The 24,537-nt window shown below is 36.9% G+C and overlaps 2 protein-coding genes and 1 non-coding gene across 3 annotated transcripts; 2 read left to right on the plus strand and 1 right to left on the minus strand.

The window, feature by feature from the left end:
* The first annotated feature begins 2,572 nt into the window (after window positions 1-2,572).
* Window positions 2,573-23,627, plus strand: LOC147280045 (putative RNA-dependent RNA polymerase 3). Its single transcript, XM_086250304.1, has 19 exons — window positions 2,573-3,062; window positions 3,702-3,813; window positions 3,973-4,102; window positions 4,842-4,916; window positions 5,434-5,623; window positions 6,343-6,541; window positions 6,650-6,737; window positions 6,857-6,997; window positions 17,374-17,448; window positions 17,594-17,665; window positions 18,837-18,943; window positions 19,072-19,220; window positions 19,431-19,656; window positions 20,348-20,576; window positions 21,448-21,608; window positions 22,150-22,312; window positions 22,720-22,858; window positions 22,965-23,131; window positions 23,243-23,627. Exons 1-19 carry the CDS (start codon window positions 2,606-2,608, stop codon window positions 23,483-23,485), a joined length of 3,123 nt encoding a protein of 1,040 aa, XP_086106430.1. The 5' UTR covers window positions 2,573-2,605; the 3' UTR covers window positions 23,486-23,627.
* On the plus strand, window positions 7,444-13,804 carry LOC147280046 (uncharacterized). Its single transcript, XM_086250084.1, has 4 exons — window positions 7,444-7,548; window positions 8,357-11,702; window positions 11,802-12,686; window positions 12,816-13,804. The coding sequence occupies exons 1-4, from the start codon at window positions 7,444-7,446 to the stop codon at window positions 13,802-13,804; spliced, it is 5,325 nt and encodes a 1,774-aa protein (XP_086106210.1).
* Window positions 8,948-9,054, minus strand: LOC147280047 (small nucleolar RNA R71). Its single transcript, XR_015123719.1, has one exon. It is a non-coding gene; the product is annotated as a small nucleolar RNA R71 (small nucleolar RNA).
* Window positions 23,628-24,537: the final 910 nt, after the last annotated feature.

A 24,537-nucleotide genomic window follows, 5' to 3' on the forward strand; every position in this document is an offset into this window, starting at 1 on the left:
ACTTTTATATCTCCGATTGAGCTAATTTTTTGCACGAATTATCTTTGAGTGAGGAACTAAAATTTGAACGGTTCGGATCGTTGACAACACAATTGCATCGTTTGTTTATAAAAATATGTAATAAAATATATAATAAAACATATGTACATTTATGTTTTATTATAGTTGTAATGTTGTATATAATTTTAAAAGTTTATTATTTATGGTATTACACTATTACTAACATAATAGTATTATATAATAACTTAATAACCATATTAATAATTTATTGAAGTAAACAAACCAAAGAGCTATTAAATCTATTATGATTCACAAACTTGACAAATAAACTAATCAGCTTAGTTGGTTAAGAGTTGAAGCTTGTTATGTGAGGTCTCATGTTCAAATCACAATATAGCCAAAATCCTATATTTTTTTTTTAAAGATATATATGTGTCTAAACAGGCTTTAGGCCCATTATGGGCTGCCCGTTCGAGCCTAGCCCGGCCCTCCAAGCCCGCAAGCCAAAGCCCGATGGGCGGGTCTTGGGCTTGTGTAATAAAGCCCAAGCCCGGCCCGAAAGCCCTATTGGGCTTTTATAATTCAAGCCCGAACCCGGCCCGAACCCAAAAAATTTGGGCCGGGCTGGCCCATTGCCGACCCCTACCCAGATGTTTATTTGTCTCACTTTACTACCTACAATTATTTCTCATGTCACACTCCTTTTTCCATCCATTCCGTCATTCAAACCTTAAAAAATGCTGACGTAGCAGAGACATATTTTCCTCTCTTCATTCAACTTCATCTACTTGGACAAAAGAATCTACTAAAATTTCTTATATTTTATAAAATATTAAATTTAATTACAATAATTAAAAACTAAAAATATGAGAATTTTTTTGGGATGAGGGAAGAGAGGGGAAGGAGGAAGGAGATGAGTTTTTTTTTTTTTTTTTAAGTTTTAGTATATTATATTTTTAATTAATTTTTTTTACACATGACAACTTATATAAGAAAAAAAAGGCCTACAATGGCCATATAGGTGCCACATCACCAATTTTTAGGGTTTAGGAGAATTTTTTATTTATTTTTTTGTTCAAGTTGACGAAATGACAATAATCCCTTTGTCACAAATGACAATAATCTCTTTACCACATTAGTATTTTTAATGATTTGGATGATGAAATAGACGGAAAAAGATAAAGTAGAATACGATACATAGTTGTAGGTGGTAAAATGAGACAAATAAACATTTGAGTGGTAAAGTGAGAATCAACACAAACTTTGAGTGGTATAAACACAATTAAATATATATATATATACTTGTTAATTTTATTAAATTATATATATAAATATGTGGGCCCTTCTCAAAGTGGGGCCCTGAGCAAGTGCTCAGCTTGAAATTTGAAATTTTGAATAGATCATTAGATCCGGGGCGGTTTTTTTGGGGATTCCCCTGTATAATTGAACAATACTGTAGCACGAAAAGATAGGTTTATGACTAATCAGAAAAGTCACGGTTCTGCTTGCTTTCTCTTGTAAGAGAATCTAGCTAAGATGGTGATCAAAAAAAGAAAACAAAGAGCAGAGAATCTCAACTGCACTGTAGAAGTACTTTTTTTGATGGAAATGAAAGTTTTCTTCTTTGTGTTTTTTCCTTGTAAATTTAATATATTAATTTGTACTAAGCTACTAATTATGGCGATTAGTATGGCGAGTATGCATCACAAATTACTAATCTACCAAGTTTCTTTTTCACCAAGTTTTTTTTGGCAAAAAAAAAAAATTACAAGGGGAAAACAAGTAGACATATGCGAGTATTATGACAATCTACTTGGTTTTTTCATTCTAATATTTTTTTTGGCAAAAAAAATTGGTGAGGAAGAAACTTGGTAAATTAGTATATCAATTTGTTGACATCATGCGAGTATGAGTCATACCGAATGACTTTATTCTTTTTCTTTTTGGTCATAAAAGTAAGATACTTAGTGAGGAAGGCAGTCTATAAAGATTTATAGACTTATAGGCTTATAGCCATAAGATTACTTCTTTCTTTTTTTCTTTTTTTTATCCCATTATCTTTTTTTTTTTTTTTTTTCACAATAGTATTAAAGATTCTAAATTTATATACTAAATTTTGATCCCTAATACACATATCAAGATTTTATTTGTTGTAAAATTAATAATCTTTAAAGTGAATTATATATAAATCAATAATATATTGACACATCATTTAATTTGAAATATACAAATTTAAGATTTCTGTTATTGCTCTCTTTCACAATACATTATAATAATTTATAGTAATGTGTAGAAAGATGTGACTAGTTATTAGTAGAGAATTTAGAAAAAAAGTTTCTATATAAGATTTTTTACAAATTATGATTTATGATCGATGGAATAGCTTAGCTAAACTTATAAAGAAAAATAAAAAGAGTACGATGTTGGTACTAAGAAAAAGAGAAAAAGATTATTGATGTGAGAAAGAAAAAGATATAAAGCTGAAAAAGATGTTGGTAAACTTGGTACCACCAATACTGCTATTAATAGTAGTTTCCACTCTCCACTTTCCAGAAAAAGCAAGCAGCTAGCTTCATGATTTCTCGGTCGGTGTCGTACAATAACAATGTACCAGAACGGCAACAACATGACGGAGCTTTCAGCAACCGCCGTGGGCGGCGGTTCTAGTTCTCCGGCGCAGCAACTCCAAGAAGTAAATGCATTTCTACCTCCGTTCGTGGAGCAACTGCTGAACCGAATCTGCGTCGAGAGGAACCAGACCAAGCCGGACGCCAAGGTCCGGCGGGGGCTCGCCACCCTCAGCGAGGACCTGGCGGTCCAGCTCCTCCTCACAATCTACAGCAGAAAAGAAATCAAAACCCTGAGTGGCTTCATCATCCACCTGCTCCGCCAACCACCCTATAATTCCTCCTCCTCCTCTCCTCACTCTCCTTCTCCGTCCAAAGCTCTCCGTACTTCTCTTTTCCATTCCTCTGCTTCGCCTTCAAAACCTGTAATGGCTTCTCCGTTTCAAAGCGGGTCTGCTGGTCTTACTCCTCGACGACTTCAAATGAGTCCCCAAGGTTTTTCATTCCTCTCACACCTTCGCATTTTCCACATATTATCAATCTCTCTCTCTCTCTCTCTCTCTCTCTCTCTCAGTCTGGGCTGTTTGGGAGTGCTTCTATAGGAAGCGCTTTCACTAGAAAAGTTTTTGTTAGAAGCACATAGATTTTTTTGAAAAAATTTCAAAAAAAAATTCAAGTGCTTTTGTTAAACGTACTTGACCGTTTGGCACTGCTTTTTAGAAGCACTTTTATTTAGTAGCGTTTTTATCAGAAGCGCTTATGTTAAGAAACACATATAAATTTTTATAAAACTTATAAGTTATTTATGCAAAAACACTTGAAAGTGCTTCTTGAGAAAGCACCTGTCAGGTGCTTATCAAAAAACCCCTTAAAAGTGCTTTTATAACTCAAAAGCACTTCTAATTATTTTTGTCAAACGCTATTAAAAGCGCTTTTATTAATTTGAAAGCGCTTTTGACAATTTTAAAAGCAGTGCCAAACGGGAAAGCACTAACTAAGGAAGCACTTTCACCAAAAAGCATTTCTTTTTATAACGCAAAAACACTTTTAAATTTTTTTACTAAACGCAAATAAAAGCGTTTTTATTATTTAAAAGCACTGTCAAACAAGCTCTCAGAGTGTGTGTTGGTACAGCTGAGACTCCGACTCGATCACCAGGTCCAGAGCAACCGGAACAAGCACAGTTAGAAGCTCTCGGTGAACTGGAGTTCAGAAAACAGTTTCTAATGCTAAGTTATGGTGGAGTGTATGTGAAAGCTTTTTTCTTTTCCTCTCTTTTTGTTGCTTGTTTGGTTTTGGTTTGTTTGTTTTTTTTTTTTATAGCTACTCTGATTTTGACGGGTCTTTAAATTTTCTCTTTTTATTTATTTATTTATTTATTTTTTCTGTTGTTTTGGTTTTTTAGGATGACATTAAAAAGTTCTATATCGGCAGAGGATATTAGGAGGTGGAAGCATTTGCCAATGCGAGCTTTCGAGGCCAAAGTTTGGGAAGTTTTGGGTCGAAATTTTATCAGCAAGGAAGACCAAAGAATGGTAACTTCAACTCTCTGATTCTTGCTCATCTGTAAATAAATAGTTCACCTTAATCTTCATTAATTGATTTTCACTCCTTTTCTGCTCTATTTTTTATTTAAGTTCCGGGAAAGAATATCGGAATTTTAACCATGTTCACTGCCATTGGGAATTCAGGCATTTCAATTTGGGTGCTTTTCTGTAAAAACACAAATTTATTGGGTAATTGGTTGCAGAAGATCCTTACTTCACACTGATCGTTTGAGCTATAGCAGTATAGGCTGTATAGCTTATGCCCTGCATAAATGATTCATGGCAATCCTAACCAAGTACAAATAAATAAAGTTAATAAGGGAATGATGCATTACTGACAATTTAAAGAGTAGATCATAATTCTTATTTGAGTTTATATAGCCAAACTACCTTTGCTGAAAATTCCATAATGCTGAAACTACCCTGGTTAAAACCTTTTTACTCATTAGTTTTATACTTTGGTAATTTAAATTTTATAAGTAATTCTAGAATTCAGTGACTTAATTCCGAGGTTAAGGTATTAATTAATAACTTGTTTCATAGTTTTTAAGGTATTGAGATAAAGATTTCTGCCCCATCATTGTTAGCTTCATTTAAAAAAAAAAAAAAAAAAAAAAAAAAACTCTTTAATGAATCATTGTTAGCTTCTTTAGTATAGGCATCACCCAACCTTGTATCCATTACTGTATCTTCCTGGTGACCCTTTCATGTTTTTGGTTTATCATAGGCTGTTGATTGGGATTCTGGACAAACGCACATCTACCATTGTTATGTTTCAGTAGATGGGAGCTACAAATTCAAGGTTTGTACTTCTACTCCCCAGTATATGTGTAATCACACACAAACATGTGTTTGTACATTTGTATATGCGTACACACAAGGAGCAAAAGTTGATAGGTTTCTGAAAGAAACTGTAATGTAGGTAATCATAGTTTACATCCAATCATGAAATGTGGTATCACTGAATCAATAACAACTATGGGTCTACTGAAGGAATCGAGAGGGATCATGTGCTCGGCTTAGGTCTTGTGGGTGGTTTCAAGTTTGAATCTTGTCCATTCGATGTAATTAGAAAACGTTGAACCTTTTTCATGACTGACATTTGATAGCAATTCATTTTATATGCACAGCAAATGAGCTTAGATGCTTTTATTCCATTTTCTTCAAGTTCTAAAGCTCCCACTCGCAATGTATAATCAGCTGATTCATTTTTATTTAATTGTACTAAAATCTTCATGTTGCTGTTGCCATTGTTGACTTGTCATTTTGCATACGTTGTATAAGTGATATCTTGTCATTTCCTTTGACTTTTAATTCAGGGCCCCTATCTAGACAAAACAAAAACTCACTTACAGAAAGTTCTAGGAGATGACAATGTTTTGATGGTCAAATTTGCCGAAGAGGTGGCAGAGACAGGTCCCAGTATTTGTTCCGATAATATTTATTCTACATATAGCAAGGTTGCAAGAGAAGGGATTCTGGTTGGCTTGCGTCGATATCGTTTCTTTGGTATGCCTTAAATGCCTTCGTATGGTGGATTTTGAATTTCCAATGTTTAAGGTGTTTTAATTTCCTAACCTATTTCGGAATTATTTCTATTGTGTACCTTTCTTGATTAGGTTCGTAAGTCTAATTACCTTATGTGAAATAATACACTTAATATGTGAAATAATAAGCTTGATATAATGAATGCTCCAGAAGAAAAAGAACAAGTTATTAAAATCATAATACTTTATTCTTTCCATGTAATTACAATGATCACATAGACACATATGCATGCATATATATGTATGATCCAGAATTGAAATCATCCATCTGAACATCTTAAGGTGTTTGAGGATATTTTTCTCTTGATTCTTCTTTTATACAGAAACACATCCTACCATTTATGTAGATATACATCTTCATAATCTTTTACTGACTTGTCTATTAGAAAATCTGTCTATTTGCGGGTCACTTGTTCTTGAATATTCTGCCATTCTTATAGTTGGATAATAAGACTTTTTGTTAATTTCGACCATTTGTTAACTTCACATGTCGAAAATAGGATTAAGAATCAGGACATGGTTTGGATTTAAGATTCTATATTTGGAAACTGATTTTTATGTTAATTTCGACATATTTTGTTGAAGTTGTATTTCGATACTTCAACATGTTATATTTTAGTATTAAGTTGAGAATCCTAGCAGAATTGATTTTTTGTCAATCTTAATCTTGTTATGAGTTAGTGTTCAAAGATGGTGGTAAAGAAGAAAAGAAGAAAAATCCAACTTCATCAGCTGTGAAGTGCTATTTTGTTCGCATGGAATCTGATGCCTTTATAGACAGGAATGATGGCTATAAGTTAACTAATAAAACAATTTATGAAGCTAGATGCCTGTTTATGCATGCACATACTCTGCCTAGTGTGGCCAGCTACATGGCTAGGTATGTAAATGTTTGTAGCACAAATAATTTTTATTTATTTTTTTCAAATGTTGTATAGAAGCATTGTTCCATTATAATTCTAAAGTACCATCCTCATTGGGGACTCAGGTTTTCACTCATTTTATCGAAGACAATCAGCTTGCAAGTAGATATGACACTTGTGAATGTTGTACTCATTGACGATGAATATTGTCTGGTATGATCCTTAAACTATTTTTCCAATGAAAGTTCTGCCTTTCCTGATTATACTTATATTTCCTATCGGTTCATTTTTCAATTAAAAATGCAGTTTGTTCTTTTTTCTGTGAACTGCAGGATGAATCTGGTAATCATATCTATAGAGAAGGAAAAGATCTTATACACACAGACGGCACTGGATTCATATCTGAGGATTTGGCTTTCATTTGTCCGAAGAATTTATTGAAAGGAAAGTTTATCAGCAATGAACAAATCGAGGTTTGTGATTCTATATTGTGGTTCATTTTCTAGGTTTATATTTATTATTTGAAGTATGTTTACTAAGATCATAGTTGAGTTATGTTTAACTCTGACTTATCAAGATAAAGATTTTGAAATTAGTGTTTGGAAAAAATTGAGTTTTTCAACTTAATGGACAATCTTTGAGTGTAGACACAGGCATCTTTAAAATGTGAAAATGGGTACAGAGAAAGAATATGTCTGATGGGTGTCTAATGTCTCTGTCTTTAAGCCTATTTTAATTGGTTTTTGTAAGGTTTTTGGGTCAAATAAGGACTTATTGCTTTGTTTTCTATACTTTCAGTTGCTGGGACCATTGAGGAATTTTTGGGTGAATATTTGCTGACAAGGCTAGGTGATTTTCCTAATGAAAGAAGGACTCCAAGTCAGCACCTATTTCCTAGTGGTGCCGCAGCCCATTCCTAATGGAAGAGGATTGCTTGCTGGAAACGGGACTACATAAGAGGGCAGAGGCGTGGGTTAAAGGGGTTGTTCTTGACGGGGGCGTGAAGGCGGCTTGGACTGAAGACGTTGGCTGAAGGAAGGACGCCACTTTGGAGAAGAGCAGTAGGAGTTTGGGTGGTTTTTGCCATGACTTTTATTGGTTTTTCTTGATGGATTTGTGTAACTAAATACATTGCTAGGGCAGGATGAAGCCCTAAGATGATAATCTAGTTCTATTGTTATTTTATCTTTGGTTGTTTTCTTGATAGTGGGATTCTTATTCACCGATTCATACTCGAATAATTACATGGATGTTTGATCACCATCTGGGTTGTTAATTGAGTTATTTGATGCAAACTTATGTAGATACCATACAGGGTTTGGGTTTAGCTTCATGTGGATAAGGTCTGTATATGCTTTGGGTAAATACCATACTCTTGGGATGTGCATGGCTAGTTAATAAATTCTTTGAACTCAAAAGACTCTTTTGCATGACATATTTGTTCTAAATACCATAGGCGACTTGCATGTGAAAGTAATAGACTTGTTCTAAATACCATAGGCAAGTCGTGTCCAAAAGGATAGCCGACACTATTAATTAAGTGAACTGAAGATAAGGTGACTAGAAGTTAGATAGGATTTTTAGTGGTGGATTCTCTGCTCTAGCATTTTATTCAATTGATTGTTAACATAATTTTGTTATCTTGTTGCTTCGCCTTTATTTCAATTAAATATTGTCTTATTTATTTATTGTGAATTTCAATATCTTAGTTTTAATGAGTTGATTAACCAATCCTTGTGGTTCGACCTCGTACTTGCGTAATTCTATTCTACTACGGACTTGTGCACTTGCGAGTAATTTAATTTGGGGTTTTTATTTGTCTCTTCTTTTAGGCATCTCAAAAATACCTATCAAGTTTTTGGCGCCGTTGCCGGGGATTGCGCTCAATTCAATTCATTAAACTGTCCTTTGCATGGTGGATGACTGGTACACGATCTTCGGATTGTGAACTTGTAGAATTTCAGCCGGAGATTGAACAAAAGCTCAAGGAAATTCGCAGGAAACGTAGAGAGGTTAGAGAAGAGGACATTCGTCAGAGGGAAGAAAGGATGGCTCTTGTACCCAACGAGACAATGGGAGACCTTGACATCCCAACAATTCCGACATCACCATCCAGCATTATTCTTCCTGCGGCAGCCAGGAATTATGAATTAAAAAATATTCATTTTAACATGATTCCTTCCTTTCATGGCTTAAATAATGAAGATCCATTAGTTCATATTCGTGACATTTTTAACATGGTTTCTAATATGCCTTTGACAGAGGGAGTCACGGAGGAGCACCTAAGGATGAAGATTTTTCCTTACACTTTGAAGGACAAGGCAAAGATGTGGCTGAATTCTTTGAGGCCGAGATCACTAACCAGCTGGACCGAGATTCAAAACAAGTTTTTGGAGAAGTTTTTCTCAGCCCAGAAAACCGATGCATTAAGGGACAAGATCATGCAATTCAATCAACAAGCAAATGAGTCATTTTCTGAGGCATGGGAGCGATTTAATAATTTGTTAATTCAGTGCCCTCATCATGGTTTGCCTTCCCTTGTTTTAATGCGTATATTTTATAAGGCACTGACCGTTTCTAGTAAGGCTGCAGTAAATAACTATGCAGGTGGATCCATTAAAAATAAGACCACAATTGAATGTCAAACTCTGTTTGACAGCCTAGCAATGGAAACACAACATTCTGATGCGAGAGAAAGGTGTGCTGGAGTGAATGAGAGTAACCATTCGAATGTTTTTGCTTCAAAGGCGCAGGTTGATTCCATTGCCAACAAATTGGATGCGCTACTTGCTATGAATGGGAGGACGCCATCACAAGAAATCTGCGCTATTTGCGATGTCATTGGTCATGCCACGATTTCTTGTCCCAATGGGGTTGATTTTCCGGAGTTTGTACAAGAACAAGCAAGTTTGGTGAATTCCTACAATCGAAATGTTAGGACTGACCCATTCTCAAATACATATAATCCTGGCTGGAAGTATCACCCTAACTTCTCATGGAGCAACAATAATCAACCACAAGCTCCACGTAACCCTCCCTTTCAGCAGACTCAAGCTCCAGTAGAGCCGAAAAAACTTGGGGTGGAAGACATGATGCAGCAGCTTATGCAAAATCAAATTCAGATGCAGCAAATGTTTCAGGAGTCTCAAAAGGGCCAGCAAGCTAACACCAAGGCCATAGCAAGTCTGGAGACACAAGTCAGCCAACTAGCTTCTACTTTGACCGAAAGAGGGATGGGTAGACTACCTAGCCAGCCTGAACCGAATCCAAGAGGATTAGAGCATGCTAAGGTTGTCCGGACTTTAAGGAGTGGTAAGCTATATGATCGGAGAGAAGAAATTGCAGCACAAAAGCAAAAGGAAGCCGAGGAAACCATACCTGCCGCTGCACCTGAAAGTGGCGAAATTGAAAGCCCAATAAATGTTGCTTCCGAGTTGCCTTGTGTTAACAAATATGTGCCTACTTTACCCTTTCCTTCCAGGCAGCAAAAACAGAAGCAGAGTGAGCACATGAAGGATATTTTGGAAGTGTTTAAGAAGGTTCAAATTAATCTCCCATTATTAGAAGCCATCAAGCACATTCCCACATATGCCAAGTTTTTAAAAGATGTGTGCACTAACAAGAGAAGATTTGTGGACCATGAAAAAATCGAACTCACTAAGGAGTGCAGCGCCGTCCTTTTCAACAAGATGCCCCCAAAATTACAAGATCCAGGGAGTTTTACTTTGCCTTGTATTATTGGTGAATCTAAATTTGATAAAGCTTTTTTGGATCTTGGTTCTAGTGTTAATCTTATGCCCTTTTCTATTTTCTCGCAGCTGGGCATTGGAGAGCTAAGAAAGACGTCTGTCTCGCTACAATTAGCGGATCGTTCAGTCACTTATCCTAAGGGCCTTGTCGAAGATGTGTTAATTAAAGTGGAGCAATTTGTGATACCGGCTGATTTTCTGGTGCTCGACATGGAAGAAGATAGGAATCTTCCCATTTTACTCGGCCGGCCATTCCTTGCTACTGCTGGTGCATTAATAGACGTGCAGCAAGGTACTCTTAAGCTCAGAATTGATGGTGAATCAGTGGAGTTTCGAATGTTTGGCGCCTTAAAAAAACCCAGTGAGGTGGAGGAGTGTCATCGCGTAGATGTTCTTGACCCGATTATACAAGCTCAATTTTTAATTTCTTCAGCAAGTGATGAGCTGGAGACATGCCTTACGTGCCCTGAGTTTGAAGAATTTGCTGAGGATGAGACGCCAGAGGTAGTGGCTGCACTTGAGGCGAATCCCGTTGCAGCACCGCGATGGAGACAAGCCGTAGAGCCTCTTGGCACGCCACCACCAGCTGCTGTACCTTCCGTAATTAAGCCACCAGTATTAGAACTCAAGTCATTGCCATCTCACTTGAAGTATGCATTTTTGGGCGAAGCTGACACATTGCCAGTGATCATAGCATCGGATTTGAGCAAGACGGAGGAACTGAAATTGCTGCAGCTTCTAGGAGAAAATAAGTCAGCTCTCGGCTGGTCCATTGCTGATATCAAGGGTATAAGCCCCGCGGTTTGCATGCACAGGATTTTTTTGGAAGAAGGGTCGAAGCCCACCATAGAAGCTCAGAGGCGTTTGAATCCAAATATGAAAGAAGTAGTCCGAAAAGAGGTACTCAAACTTCTGGATGTAGGCGTGATATACCCCATCTCTGACAGCCAGTGGGTTAGTCCTACCCAAGTTGTACCAAAGAAGTCAGGAATCACAGTGGTTGAGAACAAGACTGGGGAATTGGTGCCCACTCGAATGCAAACAGGTTGGCGAGTCTGTATAGATTACCGGAAGTTGAACTCCTTAACTCGGAAAGATCACTTTCCCTTGCCGTTTATTGACCAAATGTTGGAAAGGTTAGCCGGGCACTCACATTATTGTTTTCTTGACGGGTATTCAGGTTATAATCAGATTGCTATCGCTTCCGAAGACCAAGAGAAAACAACATTCACGTGCCCTTATGGTACCTTTGCCTACCGGCGTATGCCATTTGGCCTATGCAATGCTCCAGCTACATTCCAACGGTGCATGATGAGTATATTCTCTGATATGGTCGAAAGGATAATTGAAATTTTCATGGATGATTTCTCTGTTTTCGGTTTCTCTTTTGATAACTGTCTTGGAAATTTGAAGATGGTTTTGGAAAGGTGCAAGGAATTTAACCTTGTTCTCAACTGGGAAAAATGTCACTTTATGGTGAAGCAGGGAATTGTGTTAGGACACTTGGTTTCAAGTCGCGGGATAGAAGTGGACAAGGCGAAGATTGATTTAATTGCCAATTTGCCACCACCCACATCAGTCAAGGCTGTACGGTCTTTCTTAGGACACGCGGGTTTTTATCGGCGTTTTATTAAGGATTTTTCCAAAATCAGCCGACCCTTGTGCAATCTTCTTTCTAAGGACACTCCGTTTCACTTTGATGAATCATGTTTACAAGCTTTTACCACTTTGAAATCTCTACTCACTTCTGCGCCGATTATGATAGCTCCAGATTGGGGTCTCCCATTTGAATTAATGTGTGACGCTAGTGACTACGCAGTGGGTGCTGTTTTGGGGCAGCGGAGGGACAAGCTTCCACATGTTATTTCTTATGCCTCAAAAACCTTGAACGATGCACAACTCAATTACTCCACTACTGAGAAAGAGATGCTCGCTGTCATTTTTGCACTTGAGAAGTTTAGGTCCTATTTGCTTGGCTCTAAGATCGTTGTTTATACTGACCATGCTGCATTAAGGTACCTTATGTCCAAGAAGGATGCAAAACCAAGGCTCATTCGGTGGGTGTTATTATTACAAGAATTTGATGTTGAGCTACGAGATCAGCAAGGCGTGAAGAATGTGGTGGCTGACCATCTCTCCCGTCTAACTCACACTCACGAAAATGAAGACACCATTGTGCCATTGCGTGAGAGCTTCCCCGACGAACAGCTGTTTGCAGTCCAACATGTCACACCATGGTATGCGGATATCGCCAATTATCTGGCTGGAGGGGTGATGCCTCTTGAATTGAGCACCCAGCAGCGAAGGAAGTTTCTCCATGACGTCAAGTTTTACTTTTGGGATGAACCGTATCTCTACAAGTATTGCTCTGATCAGATGATAAGGAGGTGTGTGCCCACTACTGAACAAGCAAGCATCTTACAATTTGCACATGATCATGCATGTGGAGGCCATTTCGGCTCAAAAAGGACAGCAGCAAAGATCCTACAGAGTGGTTTTTATTGGCCTTCCTTATTCAAAGATGCTCACACATGGTGTTCAGCTTGTGATCGGTGCCAAAGAGTGGGCAATATTTCTAATCGAAATGAGATGCCTCAGCATGGGATTTTAGTAATTGAATTGTTTGATGTCTGGGGGGTGGATTTTATGGGGCCTTTTCCCTCTTCATATGGCAATGAGTATATTTTAGTGGCTGTGGAATATGTCTCCAAATGGGTAGAAGCAGTGGCTGCCCCAACTAATGATCACAAAGTTGTTTTGAAACTTTTACAAGGCACCATCTTTCCCAGGTTTGGAACTCCTCGTGTCCTCATCAGTGATGGGGGGCGACACTTCATCAACAAACCCCTAAAGAATCTCTTGTCAAAATACAATGTCACTCACAAAGTTGCTACGCCATACCACCCACAAACAAGTGGCCAAGTTGAGGTTTCCAACAGAGAGATAAAGAGAATTCTAGAGAAGACAGTGAGTACTTCCCGCAAGGATTGGTCCCTTAAGCTTAATGATGCGCTGTGGGCATATCGGACAGCCTATAAGACACCAATTGGCATGTCCCCATTCCGTTTAGTTTATGGAAAGGCATGTCATCTTCCTATGGAGCTTGAGCATAAGGCGTTCTGGGCAGTCAAGCAACTCAATTTCGACTATGGTGCTGCTGGTGAACAGAGGAAGCTCCAGCTCAATGAACTAGATGAAATTCGAAATGATGCATACGAGAATGCTAAAATATATAAGGACAGGACCAAGCTCTTTCATGACAAAACCATCTTAAGGAGGGAGTTCTTTCCTGGACAGAAAGTGCTACTTTTCAACTCAAGACTTCGCCTGTTTCCAGGCAAGCTCAAGTCGCGGTGGTATGGCCCCTATGTTGTGGTTCATGTTTTTCCCCATGGTGCTGTAGAAGTACGACATATTCAGAATGGAACGACCTTTAAAGTGAATGGGCATCGCCTAAAGCCTTACCTGGAATCACCATTCAACATTGAGAAGTCCTCAATACCTTTGGCCGAACCATCCCCAGCACCTTAGCCATTCGATATGTCAAGCTAATGACGTTAAATTAAGCGCTACTTGGGAGGCAACCCAAGCATTTCCTTGTTTATTTCTTTGTGTGTTTTTCGTTTAATTTTTGTTACTGTGATTGTGTCATTACTCCTGCAACTTACTATGTTCTTTTTCAATTTCAGTTGTTCGTTGCTACCTTCAGGGTGAGGACAAAATTCAAGGTTTGGGAGGGGCATACACTTCTACCACCAAGTCCAACTTGGAAGAAGCTCATCCATGTTCTACTGCCCAGAGAATTTGCATCTAATCGTTGAGCTTCTGCGGTAGTCGTGGTGTTCACCTGCACATGCTTTAGAGAGGTTCTTACTGGGTCGGGGGTGGCTGTTTGCCCAGGCTCCAATGCTGTCTCACAAGTTTGGGGGGTGGGTTTAAGTTGAGGCCCATGTGGCCCACCAAGTGTTTAAAGGAATTAAATGGGTGAGAGGGTCATTTGTTTTCTTCATTATTCGGTCCCCACCATCTCTCTCATTTAGCTGGATACTTTGGGGAGCAGAGGCGACGCGAGGAGGCTAGGGCATGCCCTTCGCCTGGGCGATCTGAGCAGCGCCGTCGACGCCGTATACCCGCGCCGTCATCCCACTCATTGGCCGTCCTCCGCAACGCACAGCCCACCAGGTGCTCTCTTTCCCTCATCTCCCTGTTTTATTTCTGTCCTTGCGTGATTTCCTTGTGTTTCTCATTGAGGACAATGCTCAGTTTAAGTTTGGGGGAATTAATGGGTTTGAGGGTGTGATTCTTACTGGGTTTTACTTTTATTTGGGTAATACGCTGATTGGTTCAATTTTTACCATTATTCTTACTTCTATTATGTTGAACGAAATGGGTATTGCTGGGTATTGTTGTGTTCTCACATGAGTACTTGGTTAATTATGTCTCCCATGGTAAATCGTAAACTTGTTTTGAGCACTCTACCAAGCTGGTGCAAGTTCTTGTTAGTCTAAGGGCACATGTTATTCTACTTTAATGTCAGACATACTCTAGAACTTGTTCTAAGTATCACTTGAGGCGAAATTTTAAATAAGTGCAACAGCTGGGAGATGATTTAGGCCATCTTTGGACTGTTGATTCTGTTTTTCTTGGTAGCCAGCCCGAAGTCCTCATTACCCCTGTAAGCCTTTTCCTTAACAGCCCCCACATTTCTACCTTATTAAACCTCAAACACATTTGCTTATTCCTTGTCTAGAGAACTAGTGAGGCAAAGTGTGTGGGAGCACTGGAAGTATATAGGAATTGCACCCGGTGTGATCTGTTAGAAACAAGTTGGATGTTTGAAAAAAAAAAAAAAAAACAAAACAAAACAAAAAAAAAAAAAAAAAAAAAAAAAAAAAACAAAAAAAAAAAAACAAGAGAAGAAATTTAGTGAAGTGTGACCAAAGAAGTCACGACCCTAGGGGATCATTGAGGTGAAAAATCAGGAGGATCTAGGGTGAAGAGCCGTACAAATTGGGCCAACTATTGTTTTCAAAGTGTTGCAAATTGTGAAATGGTTCTAAATGTTCTCAAATCCTATGCATAATCAAATTCCAAATCTTCTGTGCTGCCACTTTGTGCTCATTTAGTTCTCTAGACTTTGATGTTCTCATTCTCATGTCTTTGCTTAGCCAAGTACCCCACTCAGTGCTACAACCATTGCAAAGCCCTTTTGATCTTGTGTTGTTGCATTTATTTACATTAGTGGAGAGATGATATAAAGAGCAAGCTTATGGGGTATGAAATTGTGGCTGTGAGTAAAGTGTGTGCGCATGTGCCTATTGGATTGCAAGTTTTGTTCTGATTTTGGCTATTCACATACACACTTTAATTTGACTATGGTGAGATATTGTTAATCTTGGCATCATGTGTAGAACCCGTACAATATTTAGTCGATTCCTTGGGCTGTTAACATAGTGGAATTTTGAGGCACACTTGGGGTTTGTAACTAGTTCTGTTTTAATTGGGTTATTGTGTGTTCTGCTCGAGGACTAGCAGAGATTAAGTTTGGGGGAATTTGATGGGTGTCTAATGTCTCTGTCTTTAAGCCTATTTTAATTGGTTTTTGTAAGGTTTTTGGGTCAAATAAGGACTTATTGCTTTGTTTTCTATACTTTCAGTTGCTGGGACCATTGAGGAATTTTTGGGTGAATATTTGCTGACAAGGCTAGGTGATTTTCCTAATGAAAGAAGGACTCCAAGTCAGCACCTATTTCCTAGTGGTGCCGCAGCCCATTCCTAATGGAAGAGGATTGCTTGCTGGAAACGGGACTACATAAGAGGGCAGAGGCGTGGGTTAAAGGGGTTGTTCTTGACGAGGGCGTGAAGGCGGCTTGGACTGAAGACGTTGGCTGAAGGAAGGACGCCACTTTGGAGAAGAGCAGTAGGAGTTTGGGTGGTTTTTGCCATGACTTTTATTGGTTTTTCTTGATGGATTTGTGTAACTAAATACATTGCTAGGGCAGGATGAAGCCCTAAGATGATAATCTAGTTCTATTGTTATTTTATCTTTGGTTGTTTTCTTGATAGTGGGATTCTTATTCACCGATTCATACTCGAATAATTACATGGATGTTTGATCACCATCTGGGTTGTTAATTGAGTTATTTGATGCAAACTTATGTAGATACCATACAGGGTTTGGGTTTAGCTTCATGTGGATAAGGTCTGTATATGCTTTGGGTAAATACCATACTCTTGGGATGTGCATGGCTAGTTAATAAATTCTTTGAACTCAAAAGACTCTTTTGCATGACATATTTGTTCTAAATACCATAGGCGACTTGCATGTGAAAGTAATAGACTTGTTCTAAATACCATAGGCAAGTCGTGTCCAAAAGGATAGCCGACACTATTAATTAAGTGAACTGAAGATAAGGTGACTAGAAGTTAGATAGGATTTTTAGTGGTGGATTCTCTGCTCTAGCATTTTATTCAATTGATTGTTAACATAATTTTGTTATCTTGTTGCTTCGCCTTTATTTCAATTAAATATTGTCTTATTTATTTATTGTGAATTTCAATATCTTAGTTTTAATGAGTTGATTAACCAATCCTTGTGGTTCGACCTCGTACTTGCGTAATTCTATTCTACTACGGACTTGTGCACTTGCGAGTAATTTAATTTGGGGTTTTTATTTGTCTCTTCTTTTAGGCATCTCAAAAATACCTATCAATGTCCACGGCAGTACTTTTGGTATTGGTTCGGTCACCCTATGCTGTTAATAACTTACTTTATAGTTAGGAATAGAAATCAAGCAGAAATGCAGCCTAGCACTTCCATCCATATAATAACAGCTAATGATAGGGTAGTTTGTTACACAGCTAAATTCTTGGTGTGTAAAGCTAATATGTATAATCTGCAAGAGTCATCTTATGCCCCCAGATTACTTTGTACCTTATGCAATTAATTTCTTTGGCCTATGTCTTAATGGTTGTACTAATCTGAAGTTATGGCTTAGAACTTTATGTTGTCTTCTTATCTTCTGTATTTTCCTTATCCAAAAATACACATACGTTCTACTCTTCTCTGTGCATGGCTTATTTGTTATTTGTGATGTTAGAGACTTCCTAATCCTGATGAACTTGAGGCTAAGGTTCTTGAAAAGAAACAACCAGGTTCTAGAACTCAAGAACCGGTATGTGGATGTAGTATTCCAAATTATTTTTATTCTCTCTTTTGAAGATTCTGTTGAGCTGCATCAGTTCACTTGTGGGCTTGCAATACATTCTCATTTTAATTTTGCTTTTGTTTTCCCCATCTCCCCCTCCTCCCCTCTGTAGCCTTTGCTCATACAGTTCCGACTTTTTGAAAATGGCGCTGCTGTTAAGGGAACTGTTCTTGTCAACAACACGGTATGGTATCTGTCATTTTCTTATGGAATGCCCTCATATTAAAATTTACTTCTATTGGCAGCCAACTTGATTCCAAGTTTTATGATTACAATTTTCTAATATTCACCACATTGTCTGTAATATTGTAAAAAACACAGTATGCATTTGTCCGTTTGTCTCTGTGAGTGTGCGTGCGTGTGTGTGTGTGTGAGAGAGAGAGAGAGAGCGAGAGAGAGAGCTTCTCCATGTATGTGCATGTGTCAACTGGAAGTTATTAATTCCATTTAATTGGATTTTTGAGAATATTAATTTCGTATGCTAACAAAATCCATATATAAATTTGATTATTTAAGAAAAACGTGGGAGTTAAAAATTTAAAATAACACTTTTCTCTCTAATATTAAAAATACTTTTGTTAAATAATCAAATTTATATAACCCAACCCTTTTCCCAAGTCTTCCACATGGGTGGGTCCTACGTGGGTCTCACGATATTATTGGTCCCACCTCATGTGAGAGAGAGTTGGGCTCTAAATCATTCTCTAAGAAATTGATATTTCTAAAGTCCAATTCAGCCACTTACACTAAAACTCAAATCCAAATCCCTCATTTTAAATCTTTCCATCCAAATGGACCCTTAAAGAATCCATTTAGATTGATTATTTTGTCATTTTTTTTAAGCAAAGAGATCCTTTTCCAAATTTTTCACTGGAGTTTTAGTTTACGCTAACATGGACCCAAATGAGCCAATTTTGAATGCAGTACAACCTTAACTCAGTAAAAATGCAAAAATTTTGTCATTTGGTTTTTATTGGTACCAAGTGTTCTTATTGGAAAGGATCATTTAAACCCCGGGTAGGAATGTAAATTAATGGACAACATTACAGACATGACCCGGATGATGTTGGTTGAATTTAAACACACCTCTGGGTTAATTGAAATCTCAGTTGGAGCATTCTTTCCTTGTACTGTTCAGGTGAAGGTGACACTCCCAATTCTATCCTTGTTAATTAAAATGTGGGTTTCATCGCTGAAGTAAATGGAAGTAGTACGATCCTAATAAGAAGTTCATGCTTGATCATAGTGCAAAATTTAAGGAATAGTGTCTTAGTTCTGATTACTAGACTTCTCTTCATTCTCTTATTTTTCTAATATTGTACACCATTTTAAATCTTCTATATCAAACTTTGTAGCTGCCACCAAAAACAATCGAAGTTCGACCATCAATGGTTAAAGTTGAGACAGATCCAAAAATTCCAGTTGGTCAGACAGTGAATTCATTCGAGATTGTTGGAACAAGGTCTATCCCTCAATTTAACACTTATATTTGCACAATTTGCATTGCTTTTGCTTTCAGCAGTTGATGTGAAATCTGTTGCTCTGTATCAACTTGGTTATTGCTTTTAACTTCAAGTTTTTATCTTCCAGTAATCCACCTGGGAAGGCATTTTTGTCGAGGAATTTAATTGTACTTCTGTGCCATGGAGGGGTGCCAAACCAATTTTTCTTGGATATACTTATGAAAGCTTTGGAAGATGCTCAGGATGTTTTCCACAATAAGCGTGCAGCATTCAGAGGTGTTAAGATGATATTGCTTAGAACTGAAAAAATGCCAATAACTTTTCTCTTTCTTTTTGGATTATTTGGGATCAAATTAGCAGCTAATTTCTTGTTTGTATCAGTCGATGGGTTAAACGCATTCTAGCAATTTTCTATTTCTTTTATGTTTCACTTCTCACACTATTTTTACTTCATGGATTTCCTGACCTCAGTATCTGTTTTTGCAGTTGCTACTAACCATGGTCAGATGGATGACAATTACAATGTGACAGGAATGATATTATGTGGTATTCCTCTTGAAGAATCATATTTGCAATATCGTCTGTCAATCCTAATGAAAGAGGAAAACAAGAGTCTTAAAAAAGGGAGACTTCATATTCCTGAGTGTTTTTATTTGATGGGGACAGCTGATCCAACAGGGACTTTGAATGAAGATGAAGTTTGTGTTATCCTGTACGTATGATTTCTGGCATGTTTTTCCTCCCTGTTATATAAAACCCATACAATAATTTGATAACATATTTGCTATCTGTTACCCTAAAAGATTAACTTGAGATATTCATTTCATTATACTTTCACATTTGTCTTTATATTGCATAGCATAACAATGCCCTCACTTCTCTAGTACTTCATACCCTGCCATGATTTATAAAATACGATTGCTTGAATTACAAGTTGTATGATAAATGAAAGATATTAATTAATTTGGTTATATTTCTGATGAAACATAGGTATCTATTTTAAAGGTGTAAAGTTCTCCACTTGTATTGGAAGCAATCCATAATTGTAATATTTGCAATTTGGTGAAAAAGTATCAAAATTATTTTCAGAACCGAGTCAACTGACAAAATTATTTGATAATTCTAGGGACACTAATTTATTTTATGATGTATTGGATTATGAACTAATTGTCCCATGTAGAACTGTTTCTAGCATATGGTATGCTACTGTATTTTCCTTCTTTAATTGTATTTTTTTCTAGGTCTGATAATTGTATTATTTATACTAAAGTTGTTATTGATGCATTTTTTTTTCTTACTTGATTTTCCTATGTTAATTTTCTTCATATATGTGGAGTTTAGTGTAAATGAATATGGTTCACTTATATTTTGAGGGTGTTTTTTGGGCCTAATGCTATATGTAGTGACAAAGGACAAATGTCGGGGGAGAAAGTATTAGTGTACCGGAATCCTGGTATACACTTTGGTGATATTCACGTTTTAAAGCCCACCTATGTGAAGGATTTGGAATCTTATGTTGGAAATGCCAAGTATGCTATATTCTTCTCTTGCAAAGGTAAACGTTCCGTTGCTGATGAAATGAGTGGTGGAGATTTTGACGGTGATCTCTACTGGGTCTCAAGAAACCCTCAGGTTGGCGTTTACTTCAAGTTTTATTTCTGACCGGGGAATTCCTTAGGCCCTTTTGGTAAACTGTTTTCCATTATAAAAAAAATAATAATAAGAAATAGATATTAAAAAAACAGAATTGGTGTTTGGTACGATAGATTTTCATCATAGTGCTTTGCTTATGTTTAAACAATCATATTTTGTTTTTGTTGTCAGTCAATTCTCTAGCTTTTCACTATGGTAGTATCCTTATTTTTTTCATTTCAGTTGTCTTTTCCCTGGTGCCATCATCGTTTCATTTTAATATATTACAATCATCTCGATCAGTTGTCAGATTCTTCTTGCAGTTGTTCAGAACTTGTGAATAAGTTGTTGTATCATTGATTTGAAAATTCGACGTGCAAAGACACTAGAAATCTTGACAAATTTATCCATTAAATTGTAAATAATTGCTTATCATACCTCTTAACTATAATGTGCCATCCATTGTAAATAATTTCTTATATGCCATCCATTTCATGCCAAGGAATAAAAATTGGGATTTAAAAATTTTCGAGCATTGGACAGCCGATGTTCTTTTCTAAATCTTTATTTGAGTGGCCTGCATTGCACTTCAATTGTTTCCATACTGATGTGATAACATGGTGGAACAATGTCAATGGTCTAATTTATCACTCAAGTCTCTTCAAAAGCTGAGTCTCTGTTAGTAGTCTCTTGAACTGTTGAACTGATTCAAGAAGAAAACGTTGGACCCTAACACTTCAGCTCACAATGTGTTTGAACACCAAAAAGGGCCAAAGTTCTTAGAGGATTTTTATTTTCATAAATTCATTGATGTTACATTGTTACCTAATTTTCTTTTTATATTTAATGCTTATTATTGGAATTATTTCAGCTATTGGAATTTTTCAAACCAAGTGAACCTTGGGTTCCAACTTCATCAACTACTAAACCAGCTGACCTTTCGGCCAAAAAGAAGAAACCAGCAGACCTTTCGAAGGAAGACCTGGAAGATGAGCTCATTAAACTATTCTTAAGTACTAGGTTTGAACCAAGGTATGCATTTGACTTTTTATTTGTATTAAATTGAAATTCTGGTTTTATTAGGTTCCCAAAGTGTCCTATCTTCTATTTGCTCAATCTTTTACTACTTTTATCCTAAACAAAACCTTTCAGTGTTGTTATGAATGACATGTGAATTGTGAAGCATAGTCCATTAATTATTTTGGCAAAAAAGAAACTTCCAATTATAATTTTTCTTAATTAAATCAAATGTTGGTGACCATTATGAAGTTTCAATTAATTATGAACCAGAAATTAATCCATTTGTCTGCTAGTGTAAATAATTATTGCTATGCATATAATCATGCCAAATTAAAATTTTATTTTCAACTCTTAAAAATGGATTAGAATAGTTTTCATGCTGCTTGATATGGTATTGAATGGTGGATCTCTCTCTTTGTTGTTGGAACTGAGACAACATTCTTTGGCTATACTGTTTATTCTTGAGTTAATGTTTGTATTAAATTTGGGATACACATCCATTGTGAGTTATATTCTAGTGTGCATAACAATTTCTTAATTTTTGCTATTTCAGTTTTGCTATGGGTGAGGCATCTGATAACTGGCTGGCATTGATGGACCGCTTTTTGACAGTAGATGATAGTAATATCGACGAGAAAAACCTTGTGAAGGCAAATATACTGCGGTTGATTGATATATACTATGATGCTCTAGATGCACCAAAAAAAGGTGAAAAGGTTAGTTGTGTGTTTTTTGTTGGTGGTGCCAGTTTGACGATGCAATCATGTGTGTTGTCTACATATGGTAATTGTGTGTCTAACCAAACATTTCAGAGGGCCGACTCGTGTTATATTGTTTGAAGCATGATCCTACAAAATGCATATGCCAGAGGCCCAGACTATTTTCACTAATTTGATATTTTCTGCAACATTAATTCTAGTTGGATTTTGGAGCATTTTATCTGTCTTCAGCTCACCCTTAATTATTTCCCATGCTGTTCTTACGTTCATGCATTGGAATGAGAAATCACTAAATCAGTAGCCAATTCTCAGTTATTTACAGTTGGCATGATCCTTGATTCCGAAGTATATATATTTTGCTTTCAGTTGATTGGCTTTAACTTGCTTTAACTTGTGTGTAACAGGTTGAAGTTCCCAAAGAATTGAAGGTGCAAGCGTTCCCGCATTACATGGAGAAGAAAAATTCTTATACTTCAACTTCCATTTTGGGATTAATATATGACACAGTGGATGCTTATCAAACAGAAGACCCTTGTACCAAAGGTGATAAAAGTAGTACTCTAATATTATTTAGCTGGTTATTAAAATTAAATTCATGTGAATAAACAAGAGTTATGATCCTGTAACATGCTTCCTGCCTCCTATTCAGAAGTTGAGAAACTTCCTGCTTTCGACGTTGAAGTCCCTGAGAACAGCTTGATCGAGTGGAGGACACACTTCCACCGGTACAGGACTGAGATGTGCTCTGCCATGAAAGACAAGAATAAAGAGCGCAAAAATCAGGCTGCCGAAGAGGTCATTATGAAGTATAAAAAGGTGACAGCTTTTAGCTTCATATTTCTTGATCATTCATGACAAACAAACATTTTGGGACTAGTAATGTTTACTGTTTTTGTTTGACCGACTGCTCAATTATCTTTATTGTAGCTTCTGTATGGTGCTGAGGAATTTGAGAAGTGTACAAGGGCCATGGATGAAGTACTTAACGAGGCACTTGCTATATATCATTTGTGGTATGACTGGGCTAGGAGGGAAGGATCTCCCAGTAAATGTGGCTTTGCATGGAAAGTTGCAGGTCCAGCTCTGTTCAAGCTTCACGCCATGCACGCTTCAAAACAAGGTGAAAGGCTGGTTATTGCTTTACCCTCTATTTTGAAGGAGGTTTTGTAATTAATTAATTAATTAATTAATGTGTACAGTGTTCATGTCCTAGATTATTGTCAAGAAAAATGGTGTATATAGTGTAACATTTCTAGTGTAACAGTTAAGTAGTGTAACATTTGTGTCTAGTATTCAATATTCATAGAGATGACATCCCAACTTGGCCAAAAAAATAGAGATGACAACCCAACTTGTGAGGTTTTTGTTTAGTGGACACGTGGGCAAAGCAGTAAGGAGCATTTGACCAGATGTCCATACTCTAATCCATACGTGTCTCAATCTGAAAAACCCGAGTTTCCTTGTGCATTAGAAAGAAACTAAGGCTTAGTTTGTTATTCCTCGTGCATTAGAAAAAAAAAAACTGTTGTGAAGTAAAACAATTTTAAAGTAAAGACAGTTGTAAAAAGTGTTCAATAAATTTTAATGTACTGTTGTGGCTGTTTATAATTAGTAAAATAACCATGATGCTAAAAAACATCGTATTAAATTTCAAAAATTTTGGAGAAATTTAGATACAATCCCAAGTATTTTTTGGTGGAAATTTCAAATTTATCTTCACCGAAGAAAATGGGTCTTCCTGCCCACTTGTTTCTTTTCAATAATGCTAGTAGTTCCACATTTTTTTTCCCACATTTGTATCCCACCTGATGTGTCATTATTTTACTGGATATGTATTTCTTTTTTCTTTTTTAGGTTTTATTTTTTAATTTGTAGTATCCAATGTATGAATGCCATGTAAGATGGTATGAAATTGTGGTATAAAAATGTGGTAAGTGTAGCATTACTGGTTTCTTTTAATACCAGTTTTAAATTTTTGCTTACTATATATTGGCCCACAAATAATTTTGCTTACTATAAATAAAAAACGTTATAGATATTAGATCCTAAAAGTGCTTAAGCCGCTCATGGAGTTGGTTCCATGCGGTATTTAACTTCACGAATGAAATAGACTTTGTAATACAATACTTAAGTAATTTAACTTCATTTGCGAATTTATACATAAGCTGTTTTCTTTCGCTCATATAACTGGTATACATAAAAGTCATAGAAAGCATAATCAA

This window comes from Dryas octopetala, chromosome 7 (genome assembly GCF_963921425.1).
Source record: "Dryas octopetala chromosome 7, drDryOcto1.1, whole genome shotgun sequence".
NCBI classification, from domain to species: Eukaryota; Viridiplantae; Streptophyta; class Magnoliopsida; order Rosales; family Rosaceae; genus Dryas; species Dryas octopetala.

What these genes read in the sequence shown, in the direction of transcription:
- LOC147280045 (XM_086250304.1), top strand. Translation starts at nt 2,606, where the DNA reads ATGTACCAGAACGGCAACAACATGACGGAGCTTTCAGCAACCGCCGTG. An exon ending in GTGGCCAGCTACATGGCTAG is followed by an intron (nt 6,542 to 6,649) that starts GTATGTAAATGT and finishes TTGGGGACTCAG; the next exon opens with GTTTTCACTCATTTTATCGA. An exon ending in CTGTTCTTGTCAACAACACG is followed by an intron (nt 17,666 to 18,836) that starts GTATGGTATCTG and finishes CAAACTTTGTAG; the next exon opens with CTGCCACCAAAAACAATCGA.
- LOC147280046 (XM_086250084.1), top strand. Translation starts at nt 7,444, where the DNA reads ATGGAAGAGGATTGCTTGCTGGAAACGGGACTACATAAGAGGGCAGAG. An exon ending in AGGCGGCTTGGACTGAAGAC is followed by an intron (nt 7,549 to 8,356) that starts GTTGGCTGAAGG and finishes CTCTTCTTTTAG; the next exon opens with GCATCTCAAAAATACCTATC. An exon ending in GCCCACTACTGAACAAGCAA is followed by an intron (nt 12,687 to 12,815) that starts GCATCTTACAAT and finishes CATGGTGTTCAG; the next exon opens with CTTGTGATCGGTGCCAAAGA.